At 47.7% G+C, this 13,184-nt stretch overlaps 1 protein-coding gene across 3 annotated transcripts in view; it reads left to right on the top strand.

The window, feature by feature from the left end:
• The window catches only part of LOC122372160 (activating transcription factor 7-interacting protein 1-like), a 28,274-nt gene that overhangs the window by 528 nt on the left and 14,562 nt on the right, over positions 1 to 13,184 (top strand). Inside the window, exons 1-6 of one of the 3 annotated variants that reach the window (XM_043349047.1) lie at positions 6,488 to 6,612; positions 7,315 to 8,031; positions 9,054 to 10,237; positions 11,886 to 12,091; positions 12,386 to 12,515; positions 12,973 to 13,086. In XM_043349047.1, the coding sequence (XP_043204982.1) occupies positions 7,422 to 8,031; positions 9,054 to 10,237; positions 11,886 to 12,091; positions 12,386 to 12,515; positions 12,973 to 13,086 (2,244 nt within the window). In that variant the 5' untranslated portion in view covers positions 6,488 to 6,612; positions 7,315 to 7,421. Of the gene's footprint in view, positions 1 to 6,487; positions 6,613 to 7,314; positions 8,032 to 9,053; positions 10,238 to 11,885; positions 12,092 to 12,385; positions 12,516 to 12,972; positions 13,087 to 13,184 lie in introns of those variants that run through there. The other 2 variants (XM_043349045.1, XM_043349046.1) reach the window with 2 other exon arrangements.

Genomic DNA, 13,184 nt, shown 5'->3' with positions numbered 1-13,184 from the left:
CGGCCTAATTTCTTCCCAAATATGGCGATTAGTTGCGTCAAGATCACGACAAAGGGTGTACATATATCTGGAGGTAGTCGTTGAGTTTACGCATCCCTTTTTTTGCCAATTGTGACGGTAACACCAATGTTGCTGAATTACGGCCATCTTCCGTTACGGGCGAATCCTCAACCACCCGGGACTTTCGGCTCAGGTTTAGCACTCGGCACTCGGCACACCGCCAAAATTGTTCATTCGCCTTCATTTTTCCTGAATTTGTTGCTGGTCGTTGCGACTTGGCGCCTCGCCTAAGGGGGGGGGGGCGTCATGAACCCACTATTACCCCCCCCCCCCTGGCCCTATTGGTCTTGCGAAGAAGGCGAGGATGATCTATGTGACTGCTTTGACCCCAATTGAGCTAGAACTTCGCGGAAAGGTCTTCCATCCTAGCTGTCACGAGGGTCATCGATTGACATTCGGTTTTAAGGTATGGTTAACCGGTGACCTTTGAAAGGTCATACGAGCGGCTCAAAGATTGGGTTGTGGTATTTGGCAAATGGCTTAAGCCTGGAGCCACGATCTTGGTGCCACGGCGCTTGTCCTTTACAAGTGCGTCGAACGATACGATGTACTTTTGTTTGAACACGGTCTTGTTTCCTTGAATGTTGTTCTCGAGTTAAGTTCGGTTGTCGACTGACGTATCGTTCGAAACCAACCTGGCTGAATTGTTTAAGAAAGGACGTATTGTATGTATTTCGACTCAGTTTGCTACTACAGGTCGAGTCGAAATGCACACAATTCTTTTCAATCCGTAACTCGCCTGATGCCATGCAAATAATAGCATGGTATCAGGCGAGTTCCAAGAGTAGACAAAACTTTTTTGCGAGAATAATGTTTCGCCAAAATTTCAAGTGCTAGGATGATATAATTTTAACCGGGATTGGGTCATTTCCAATGAGGTTATCGTTTTTCAGCTCAAATGGGAAGGTCACGTGACCGACCTGACCCCATGTGACCTCAATGAAAGTAAAGGATTCGTAGGCGATAAGAAATCGGTTGCCTACTTTTGCGAGTTACATGCTGATGAAAAAACGTGCAGAGTTTTGTGATGTTGCAACGTTTTCGGAAAGCTTAGAAATTTACGTATGACGTCATAGTTCAATTGACCTGACCCGGAGACGTTCGAAGTAAATTTTTCGCTTATCACCTGTTTTCGTTTTCGGCACAAATTCAGGAAGTGGTAGCATTTTTTCAAATCACTCACACTTCTCTAGGTATTTCAAAGAGATGTTAATCATTGATTAATGGCCTCAGGTGATATTTATTGCTTGATAAGTGCTACCTTACTATTGCCCAAGGGTAGTGCTATTCATCGCATAAAAATTTATGTAAATGACGACGACAAATAAATAAATATGGCGCATGCGTAACGCATTGTTCCTATATCTTTTTACGGTCAAGCGGGTCATGAAAAATAAAGACAGCTGCTCTAAATTCCGAAACAAATCTTTGGATTTCGTTTCCTTATGCATTGTTGCGCAGTTCAAAATGTTTTTTTTTCAACTAAAACTAAATTTTTCATTCGAAAAACGCGAATTTCAGCGATTTTCGGCGCTGCGAGTTTTCCAAGAATGCCTCCCCCTGGACCCTTCAGTGTGCAGAACTTTTTGTCCCGCGTAATATGTCAGTTTCGTTGCGGTGGTCTTGGTGTATCGCAATTTGGAACACACTCTTTGCTCGCGCATGCTGCTATCAGAAATCAAGTTTTCGAAAATCGAGGACTGGAGCTCAATTTCTAGAAAGAAGGGTGTGTTTCATGTATTTTTTATACCCTGCAGTCTGCACTGAGGTTTACAAAAGCTGTTGACGTGCGGTAAAAACAGGTTTTGAAAGCGAATGAGAGCTGTTCGTCGATGGCTTGAGATAGCTGCTCTGCTCGCCAGGGGCTAGCCGGCTGCTAATGCTGAGCCTGAGGAGTCTGATAGGAGTAAATCGACACCGGTTGTTTTGAGGTGGGACCTGGCGTGCGTGCCACTTTCGGGCTTCGGGTGGGGAGGGGTGTAGCATGAGGCGAGGCGTAGCCCTATGAGCCACTGAAGCCGGGGAAAGGAAGGGTTGACATAGGCGGCGGAACGGGGAGGGCACCGGGGCACCCTGCCCCCTTTGATTTTGGCATTTTAACATTAGCCCTATGGGCGTTGCATGGAAAGAATGGGACCAAAAGTCGGCAGTGCCCCCCCCCCCTTAATTGAAGGTGTTCCGCCGCTACTGAGGGTTGAAAGATGGCAAACCGATTCGTCAAAATTGTTAACACGCTTTAGCAGGGTATGAGGTTAATGCTAGGATTACAAGGGTGCAAGGCCCGTGCGGCGTGCCTACCCCCGCCTAGCCGTTGGTGAATGCAAGATTCTTACAGATAGGTGAATGTTTCTTCGGGACGGGGCTCCAACGCAGCATTTTCCCCTGACTTTTAGTCCGAAACTCCGCAGCGCGCGCGGCCATTCGTTTCTCGTTTTTTTTTTTTCCGCCGCAGAAACCGCAGCGCTGCGCAGCGCACATGATGGCGAAATGCCGATCTTTTTCCGGTGCCTCATTGGTTGCGGCCGGTGATTTACGGTTGCCATGGAAACTCGGGCGCCAGCAGCGTCGTTGCGTAACTAGTGGTTCATCGAATGGAACCCAGATGTCGCTGCTGTAGCCCGTCTGGCCCGCCTCCGGATTATCAAGTTGACCTTCAGATAAAGCGGGGAAGGTGACTGCCGACGGACCAATTAGCCTATTTTCCTATTACCGTTTTTTCGTTTTTAAGAGATTGTTACTATGCCAGACGATCCCGCCATTCAAGTGATGATTTTATTTGTCGTTCGTTGCTTCGATGAGTTTATCTTTATTTTTTCCCTCGTTTTGGTTTGATTACTGGTGGTCGTAAAAATCGTAAAAATGGCCAACCGAGCGCATTTTCTTGTATGCACTGAATAAGTATAACTCGTATTTTTTGCGTCATGTCAAAACGTCTTTTGATTGTCGCCCCTCCCATCTTTTTCCTCCCCCTCCCTCCCCTCCCCTCCCTCTTCCCTGTCTATTTTAGCAATCGGTCTGTTGGCAAGTGGCTTGTGATGTAGCTGCGGCACGGATCCTTGCTTCATTGTCTGAATACTCCTTGTGTTAACCGTGTGAACTTTTATTGTCCTCACAAAAGTCAAAGATCTTTTTCATGTCGACTGCGATAATTATTTGTCAGCAGCGCCACCTATATAATTTTGTTTTGGGAATGAATGCAACGCATTTTATCGTTTTCCTCTTCATAACTAGTGTTCAGTTCAGCTGAAGTCAGATAAGAGCAGAAAATGCAAAAAGCTGCTGTAGCATTTAGTGTAGAAACCGGTAGAATCGATACTGCTCGCTCGGTGGACCAGGCGCGGTGAACCGAGCGCCGGCCGTAATCACGTGACTGCGCTCAGCACGGGCGGGGATTGGTCCGTGCGGCCGGCCGCCTTGGCTGCCTGCCAAATTCAATGGTGTGGGCGGAGCCATCATTTCCGTTTGCCCACCGTGCCTAGGCGATATGCGTAGGCATTGGTTAGGCGACGCTAGCTAGGCGTCGGGAAAGTTGGCGCCGGGCCAAGTTCCGCCGGGCCGTCGCCCGCGCGGCGCCGGCTTGCTGGCGGTGGTGAACGGTGCCCGGTTGTTCCAAATGGCGTGTGAAGATACTGGCGCGAGACGCTGGGCTGGCTACTCAGAGTAGACTGTCGCGACTCGTCTGTCAAAAAATAGTTTGCTTTTCATTTTGTAATTAATCTCACTATGTCGACCAACCTAATTTGAATTTTTCCAGGTTTGTTTCGGCGTGCCCATTTTGCCAAGTCCGATTACGCATTATGAAAACACATTTTTCAGTATCTAGTGATTATACCCAATGCCTATTATAAACCAAATTGTAATTTCTGAATTCCCAAGGAGTGCTCAGGATAGCTATGTTGCACGGTAGACCTAAGGTTTGGTCATTGATGTCCTGAGATCGGACGGAAAACTCAGTATTCGCTGCGATGCTTGGTAATGAAAATAGGGGTCGTCGGCGCATTGCGCAACAAGCTCTGCTTAGCGTGGGCTCCGGCTGGGGCGTTCCACGACAAATCGACAAATGAAAAATAAAATTTGCACCCTCATATTTTATTTTTCGTTGAAAACTGGTGTAAGGGGTTGTGATGGGCGGGGAGGCCAGCTGTGGCAAGGATTTTTTTTCTTCTAACAACTGTTTCCGAGATATAGCCTCGGGCAATTCCTGGAGGTCGCGCTGCAGCTCTATGTTTGGCGGCCTATAACTCAGAAACTATTGATTTTCTACGATAAAAACTTTATATGGTTCAACTCACAATCAACCAACAAACATTTTGGCTATCTCGGATTTTCAATTTTTGAAAATTTTGATCACGTGACCTTTTGACCTATTTTTCGAAGAGTGACCTTGATATTTTCCCCACTGAAAGTTGCAATTTTGTCTGATGACGATTAAAGCCTTATCAATTGTCATTCATATGCGAAAATAAAAAAGTGGCTATCGCCCTGCGTTGACCTCAGGTCAGGTCACTTTTATGACCTGTCCATTATTACAGTGGGAGCGACAGCGAGATCTCGAGAATAAAGCAAGATAGCGACAAGCGATAAACGGTGCAGGGTACAAACGGATAAGGTCTATAATTTTTACTGAGGTCATTTTCAGGTCAGGTCAAAGATGACGTAGCAAAAAGGAAGTCAAAATTGCGGCACTACATATATATAAAGTTTTTCTCGAATAACTTTCAAGGTATCCCAGCTAGGAACAAACTAATAGCACCATCGTGATCCTTTCGTCGATCCGCATCGAAACATATGTATGTTGACCTCGAAAGCCGAAAGGTCGAAAGGTCAAAAGTTGACCTTAGGTCACGTGACCTAAGGTCAATTGCTCTGTGGAATTGCTCTGATCGGATTTTTTTTTTTTTTGGTCAGCGAAGCCTGTCGAAATTTTATGTCATCGTCACTTTCCTTTCTAATATGCACCGTAAAAATGGATTAATGGAAAATATGTTATATGAAATCCGGTGTTAAACAAGCATGAAATCACGATGATTTTGCTCGTTGATTTCGAATTTTACTTGTACTGTTATTTTATGTTATTGTTTTTTTAAGGTTTAGGACGTCATGATGCGGCGGCCTTTATTCAAATGTGGATTTTTAATTTTGACTGCGTGGTCTTTCCAAGTACAAGTTTTATACATTGTGACTAGGCCGGGGATACCATATGGAAAGGGCATTTTTAGCTAAGTTTCTAAGACCGAATTGCCCGCCCCCCCCCCCCCCCCAGGTAAAACGACGACGGAGCACCGAGATGCGAAAATGTCGTTTGGTTTCCCGACTCTTTAGTGCTCTGGGTTTCCTCTTCCGCTCATCGACTTTCCCCTCAATGATCTATCATTCCGCTGGTCGCGCACCTTCCCCTTCCCGAAGAAAAAGGCTTGCGGCTGAATCAGTCTGCCTTTGACGCAAACTGGTTATTGATTCACCTTTTTGGGATCGATTCAATCATTGACTCATTTGTTTTATTTTCGATTCAATCACCGTTCGATTCCTAAACAAATGGTAAATCGATTCCTTTCGATTCAGAGAATAAAAAAGGAACGATTCACGTTTTATTCAGGCAAAAAGTCGGTTGCAATTCGATTAAGAAATACGGCAGTAGTGTTAACTTGTGTGTTATCCATGACATATATATAAAACGACAATGTATTCAAATACACAATTAAAAAACAGAGCTTTCGGTAACAAATGACACAGTGATCAAGGTATTTGTTACCGAAAGCTCTGTTTTTTAATTGTGTATTTGAATACATAGTAGTGTTAACATTTGTTGATCATGAATTACCTATGTTCACCTCAATTTTTTACTGTTCATGAATTATTATTTTTTTTTATTCAATCAACCTTGATTCCAAATGCGTTCGATTTTATCATGGCTTGTGAATCGAACGATCTTGATGGTGAATCAAACCTTTTCGATTCAGCAAATTTGCTTTGGATTCAATCCAATCGATTCAATTACGGGTGAATCGAACACCAGTCTGCCTTGACGTCAATTTTTTCTTCCATTGTTGTCCTGCGTGTATTACTGTATTGTTACCGATTTGCGCACCTGGGTAGGTTGCCTTCATTCTTTCCTTCTGGATCCTCCTTTGTTTACAGCCTTGGATCCACTGGAATTCGGACCCGGGGCTCACGCACTGGCCTCGGTCAACGCCCCTTTGTTGTCGTGACGTCACCAAATTGGAATTGTTGGGCGGAGCTTATTTCATTGGCGGCCATAGCGGATGCCAACTCTTGGCGCGATAGCGGCGAGAAACGGCGCACACATTACGCCGATATCTGTTCACCTTTGTAGTTTTGTGGATGCCCACCAGGGGCGAGCGCAGGTTGCCTAGCAACCTGTAACAGCGAGGTGCTTGGCGACTTGCAAATGGCACCTCTTCAGTGATTCGAATTTCTGTTTTTGAACAGGGTTTATGTTTTGTCTGGTGTATTTGTTTATATATAAGGGAAAAGTGTGTTTGAATGTTTTTTTATTGTTTTTATTCTGTTTGATGATAAGTATTCCATCTGGTAAGTTGGTTAGTGGGATTATTTGTTTCATTACTTGCCTTTCAATTAAAGTGAAGCACCTACTTTAATTTGTTTCTTGCCTGTAGAGACAGACTTAAGAAAAACTGTTTTTCTATACTTGAAATGTGATTCAAAATAAATTAAGCTTGATCTCTGTTCTACATTTATCTTTTTTTATTTTGTTGGTGCCTATTTGCTACATGTATGGGCTGGGTATCAACAAGTGAAATTGTGGCATGGTTTATTTTCCCTTGCATTTTCTGCCCATTGTAGGTGATTGTTAAAAATATTTTTATTATTTGAAAAGCTGTTCTCTTTCAGGCATTTATGGGCAACATATTAGTGTTCTCTTAGTTTTGGGTACCTTTCTGATGCATTGAAATTTGAGTTAAATTGCAAAATACATGAAGTGCCGAAGCTAACTGCTTTTCTTGACGTGTTCTCATTTCTCATAGTTTTCTTGAGAGCAGTTATGAAGATTTCTTCGTTGCTGCAAGAAGTTAACAAAAGAAAATACTTGAATGTTTGATTTGATTTCCCTTTCTATTGTAAAGAAAAAATCACAAGAATGGTAAATTTGATTTTCCTTTCGAAAGTGTGGTAAGAATGATTTTCTCAGGCATGTTCTCCAGCTCAGTTGAGTAGGTAAGTATTTACTGTCACATGTATCAACCATAATGCTCTACTCTCTCTCTTTTGCAGTGGCCTGTACAGACTGCGTGGACCAAAGTCACACACCTCCAGCGATGCCGCGCCGCCGCTAGCGCCGCCTGGCGTCGAGTCGCGGAGTCAGCCGAGGGCCGGCGGCGATGCTGAGCATCATGGAGCAGCCCCCGGTCGACCCGCTTCCACGGCCGACTGTAGATGGCGCCAGCGACGCTGTGGACGCCTCCAAAGCCTCCAGTCTGCCCGGCGCCGAGGAGGCGGCTGTGAAAGACGCCAACGGAGCGCAGAATGGCGTCGAATCGATCTCAGGGGATGTGGATTCTACCTCAAAGCCCAGCGCTGCCGCCACCTCGGGTGGCGACGCTGGTAGTGATGTGGCCAGTGGTGATGTGAACTCAGACTCGGGTGTCAAAGAGTCGCTATTGGAACCCGCCGCGAATGGTCTAGACCCAGTGAATAGTGCCGATACAGCAGTGACTCACGACCCGGTGACCAAATCCGAGACTGATGATCAGTCGGACACCGCGACTATCTCGGACACCAAAGTGCCGAGCTCGACCGCCGCGGTGTCTGATTGTGACGCGCCCATTGTGGTGCCCGACTCGGACACTAGTGCTGAGGCGGTGGCCAGCGAGTCGCTCAATGTCTCGCGGAGTGAACTGGACGAGACTCGTGAGGAGCTGGAGCTGCGCCTGTCGGGCTCAGAGGGCTCCGATCCGGCGCCGGAGGACGAGGACCTCCTGCTGAGAGACGGTGAGAGGGAGAGGATTGCGCAGGGAAGTGTTAAACCAATGAGTCCCAGCTTTAGTAATTGCCGCTTCATTTACTTTGTCCATTCAGTTATTCATTTCGTTTACCAAGGAATAGATGCAGTCTGGCATTACAGTTCATATCTATATTACTATTTGAGGATATAGATGCAGAGGAAGGCACGTGCCACGTGCACCCGTGAGGGCACTTTTGTTGAAAAAATGCGGTTTTTGACGGATTTTGGAATTTATTTTATTTTTAGGTGACCGTTAACCAGAGCGAGTTGAAACAACGCCTGTGGGCAAGAGAAATGTACCGCCTCTCATGGGAAAATTGTGAACAGCTAATTGATCGACGCCATGGTGGTACAAATCACGGAAGAAAATGGTGTTTGTCGATGATGTGCCACTTTATTATTCACACGGGTTTTGCTGTATAACCTGATACGTTTGGCAATTGAAAATGGTACCGTTGGAAAGAGCATTCAATTCTGTCCAAGGCTCAATCTTCATTTTTACATTACAAGCAACAGTATTCTTAAAAATGTAAATGTTCCAAACCATTACATTGTCATTTTTAGCGAAATTCATCGATGGCCCTCAAAAGACTTCACGCCAGTTTTCGAATCGTTCTTAAGTAGAACGCATGATAATACGACACGGGCACCTCGATGCGATGTATCTTTTTTGTTTTGGCCGTCAAAAAGCACTCGAACGAAATGGATACCAACCAAATCGACACAGACCAACCCAATACCCACGGGTCACAAATAACCCTTCTTCGCGTTGCGGAGCACGCGGGTAACCCTAGTAGATACTATATGTAGATATCGAATCACTGGTCAATAATTGTAATAAAACGGGGAGGCTTATTTATTCATTTGTGCACTTCTCATTTTTTTTTGGGGGGGGGGGAGGGTCACGGTTGCTTCGTGACGTCACTCGATGACATCAGTGTCATGTATTGACGTCTGTCTTTGCTGGTTTCGGTTTCCATCGTGTGACGCCGTCTCTGTGCCCCCACAGACCCGGAGCTGGTCGGCTCGCCGGCGAAGGAGGGTCCGGTCTGCTCCTCACCCCGTCCGACGGAAGACGGGCCGAAGAACAGCACCCCCACCCCCACCGCCGGTGACGACACCCCTGCCACCGCCGTCGACGACAAGCCTGTCGATAACGACGAACTGGCCGGCACCGACCAACCCTCTGAGCCAGTCAGCGCCTCACCGCAGTCACCCGACCCCTCGACGGCAAACCCTTCAGCTTCATCCTCCCCATCCAAACCGTCATCTCCAGCGAGCGCTTCATCAAAACCTACCTCACCCTCCAAACCCTCTTCGCCTTCACTAGCTGCCGCGGATCCCTCCGCAGAAGCCGGAGCTGATGCTGTCATGGCTGATGCTGGTGAAGTCAAATCCTCCGAAGGTGACGCTTCCCATACTGATGCCGCTGAAGCCGATGCGGGTGACGAAGACGAAGCCCAGTCGTCTGCCGATCCTGTCGACCTACCAGACGACATGTTCGAGAGCGCGGCTGCGCTGAACGCTGCCGAGGAGGAAGAGGAACGCGTCCGTCGCGAGGCGAAACTCCTCGAGAGGCGGCGCACCGCGCTGCTGGCCGCGGATTCCATGGACTCCAACGGAGATTCCATGGACGTGGACGACGCGCTGCCGCCCTCGGACGTCGGCGATGAGACGTCCATGGACGTGCCGGACGGAAATGATGACGTGACGTTAGACGTTCCTGATGAGGTGACCCTGGACGGTCCTGAGGATAGTGTCGACCCGGAGAGCTCCATGCCAAGCAGTGCTGCTGGCGGTGACGACGACGACCCCGACGATCCTGCAGAAGTTGATGACGGTGGCGATGTTGAAGACAACGCCGCAGGATCGGGTGGAGATGTGGACACGCCGGACATACAGCTGGACTCGGAGGACGCCAACGATGCGACCTCCAACGACCACGAGGTCGTGCTGGAGGACGCTGAGGACTCTCCGCGTCCGGAGGACTCCCGTGGAGCCGCCGAGGACTCCCGTGGAGCCGCGGAGGACTCGCGTGACGTCAGTGAGTCGCCGGCGGCCTCCCGCAAGCGGCCGCCGTCTCCGCTGTCCGCCTCGGAGGGCAGTAAAGTGAGACGGCTGGAGACGCCCACCCGGCCGTTCATAGCCGTCAAAAAGGTTCAGCTGAACGAGAGCAACCTGCGTATTCTGCAGGTGGGTAATTATTTCACAACCACTCACTCTAGTCTCCACAATTTGAGTGGATGACGGGATGGAAATATTCACTGGCGGCTGATGAATAGGCTTAATTGGTTCGGCTTCTTTACATATTCATTATTCTTGCTCCCTTTTTATTACCTGTCTGAGGATCCTGCAATGAATAACAGTTGTATGTTGATCACCATTCAACTTTTTCTGATGTTTTCGCATTAACCCGCGCCCTGCTGGGGGGGGGGTGTTTGAACACCCCCCCTTGTGGTTTTTTGCGAATATCTCAAAAATGGCGGCGCGGAGCGCCGCCATTTTTGGTACACCTTATCATACATCAATTCTACACATGTGAAAATTTCAGACCAAGGTCATTCAAGGTCAGGTCACCAGGTCACTTGAAGTGACCTCACCTCATAAAAAGTTTCAATGACTGCCATAGCTACACCGAGTGACCGATCGCTTTGAAACTTTCAGCGACTGATGAGGGTAACAGTATCTATCAAATGTATATCTTGGAATTTTGATATCGGTGACCTAAGGTCAGGTCAATTTTGCGACCTCCCCATTATAAGTCAATGGGAGAAAATTGAAATGCGCCTCTTTTGGACCAAAGACATTATAAACACTCCCAAACACTGAATTACAGGTGGTTTAGACACACTGAACATGAAAATGGTGTCCGTGACCCCTGTTTATGCCCTGAGGTCATCTTAGGTCACGAATGGTATCTAACAGTTTTTCGCAAATAACTTTTGATAGAGGCATGCTAGAGCGATGAAAACGCCTTAGATGTGTTCAGCTCGACGATACGGATCGACTGATATGCAACATGACCCTTTCCGGTCAGGTCATGACCTTGACCTGAGGTCAAATTTTCAAGTTGACCTTTCAAGGTCAAGTCATAGTTCATTCGATGCGTCTTGACGAGAGGAACACGATGCCGGTAAAAGTAAGCTCGTACAAGGCTTGGGTCAAAAGTTATTGCAGAAAAACTGTTTCCGAAAAAATCGGCTATTTTTGCAGTTTTTGCCCCCTGCAGGCAAAACCGTTGACGATAGGTCAAATCTGAGGGAATTACTCAGAAAGGGCGCTAATAGGGCTATCGAATGCGCTTTTCCGCGGCGCTGTAGCTTTATTGGTTCCCGAGTTATGCGTTGGCTTCCTGGAAATTGTCGACATTCGACCTGAAAATCGGCGAAATTTTGCCTTCAATGACCTCTGGTGACCTGACCTTTGACCTGACCAAAAAAGTGACCGAAGTGATTTCGTCATTATTTTTGACGCTCTTTCGAACGCCGCCTTCCGCGTTTCGCTACGTGGCCCAGGAGCCGAGTTAGAAGGGGGGGTGCTCAAACACCCCCCCCCCCCCAGCAGGGCGTGGAAATCCAGGACCCCCAGCCGGGCGCGGGTTAAGGAACTTATGACAACTAACGAGCCGGTGTGCTAGTAGTAGCGATGTGGCGACGGTTAATGACTCAGTTATTTTACTCACATCTTTCCTCAGCTATTTTGCTCACATCTTTTCTTCTACCCTCTCCGCGTTATTTTACTCACATCTTTTCTCAATTATTTTACTCACATCTTTTCTTCTTCCCTCCCCGCCCGTTTCTCTCCTCTAAACTCCCTCCTAACTCCCCTGATACTCCCTCAGGAGTCTCAGGAGCGTGACCGGCTGCGTCTGGAAGAGTCCGCCGCCGCCAGCGCCGCCTCTGTCAGCTCAGCTTCACCACCAGCTACTGCAGCGGCTCCAGCACCAGCACCAGCGGCGGCTGGGGCGACGTCAGGGGCCGCGGTGAATGGCGTCAAGAGCTCCCTCCTGCAGCGCGTCAAACAGCTGACCAGGGAGGACCTGGAGACGTGAGTGGCGAGAGGGATTGGTACAGGGCTTGAGTTGGGTAGAGTGAGACCCTGTTGAGCCAGAGCTGCTGAACTGCTGGGCCCATAGTTAACCGTTAATCTGTAGTGGATTCAAACACGTAAAGCTAGATTATATGCTGACGTATTTGTATGTACCCCATATGACCTCGTGATTCCGTGACCTCGATGCAGTGTGGTTTTGGGTAAGTCAGGTCACTACCATGACCAATCAGGTCATTACCATGACTTGACCTGTTGTGACCTTCTCTGACCCTTTGACCCTGTCTGTCACAGTCTGGTTCTGGAGAAGATGTGTGAGGCCATCGCCAGCCGAAGTGTAATCGGTGACATGAAGAAGTCCGCCGAGAAACACGTGGTCGCCGCCGAGCGGTTCCAGAAGAAAATCACTCATCTACAGAAACAGGTATGTGACAGCGCGGGGTGAAGGGATGGAGGGGATCTTTGGAAACAATAAGAAGAAAAGACATCGTGATTTGACGTCACTTTTTATGATAAACCTAAGCGGCCAAACGAGAGCTTCATTGTGTTGAATTTTCAGCTCTCATTTCGACTTAAATGCCGCGACTTGAATGTCATTCATTCCAGCTATCCAATCTTGGTGTAGTTGTAAATGGTGTTGTTCTTCCGAAAGCTTCCGTTAGAATAATAAAGCTGGTGTCAAAACAACGTTTTATACATATCCAATCTTTGCTTTGACTTTTCATTTTTTTCTCTCAACAAACTTACTGTTACGCCCATCAACTTCAGTAGATCGTATAAATCAGTGGCGGTCAGCAGCAGCGTGGCACGGGACTCGCATGTCTTTCATTGTGCGGCGTTTTCTCTAATTCTCCCTCTGATACGCTCGCGCGCTGTGTCAGGTGGGCGACCTTCATCTGGTGGTCCGGAAGCTCTCTGCCGAACTCAAGTCGCGGAAGGCGCCCAGCTATCCGGTGAAGATAACGCGCACAGTGGGACTGCAGGTCACTCTGGCGGTGAGTGTGGCTGTGAAAAAACAGACGCCCCTGGCTAATAAAAAACAGCGCAAAACAATGTTTTGCGCTGTCTAAATGTGTCTAAATGCCTTCAATCT

This window comes from Amphibalanus amphitrite, unplaced genomic scaffold, assembly GCF_019059575.1.
Source record: "Amphibalanus amphitrite isolate SeventyFive unplaced genomic scaffold, NRLGWU_Aamphi_draft 001324F_arrow, whole genome shotgun sequence".
Taxonomy (NCBI): Eukaryota; Metazoa; Arthropoda; class Thecostraca; order Balanomorpha; family Balanidae; genus Amphibalanus; species Amphibalanus amphitrite.
Note: the sequence above shows the minus strand (reverse complement) of the source record. Positions and strands in the feature narration are given on the sequence as shown.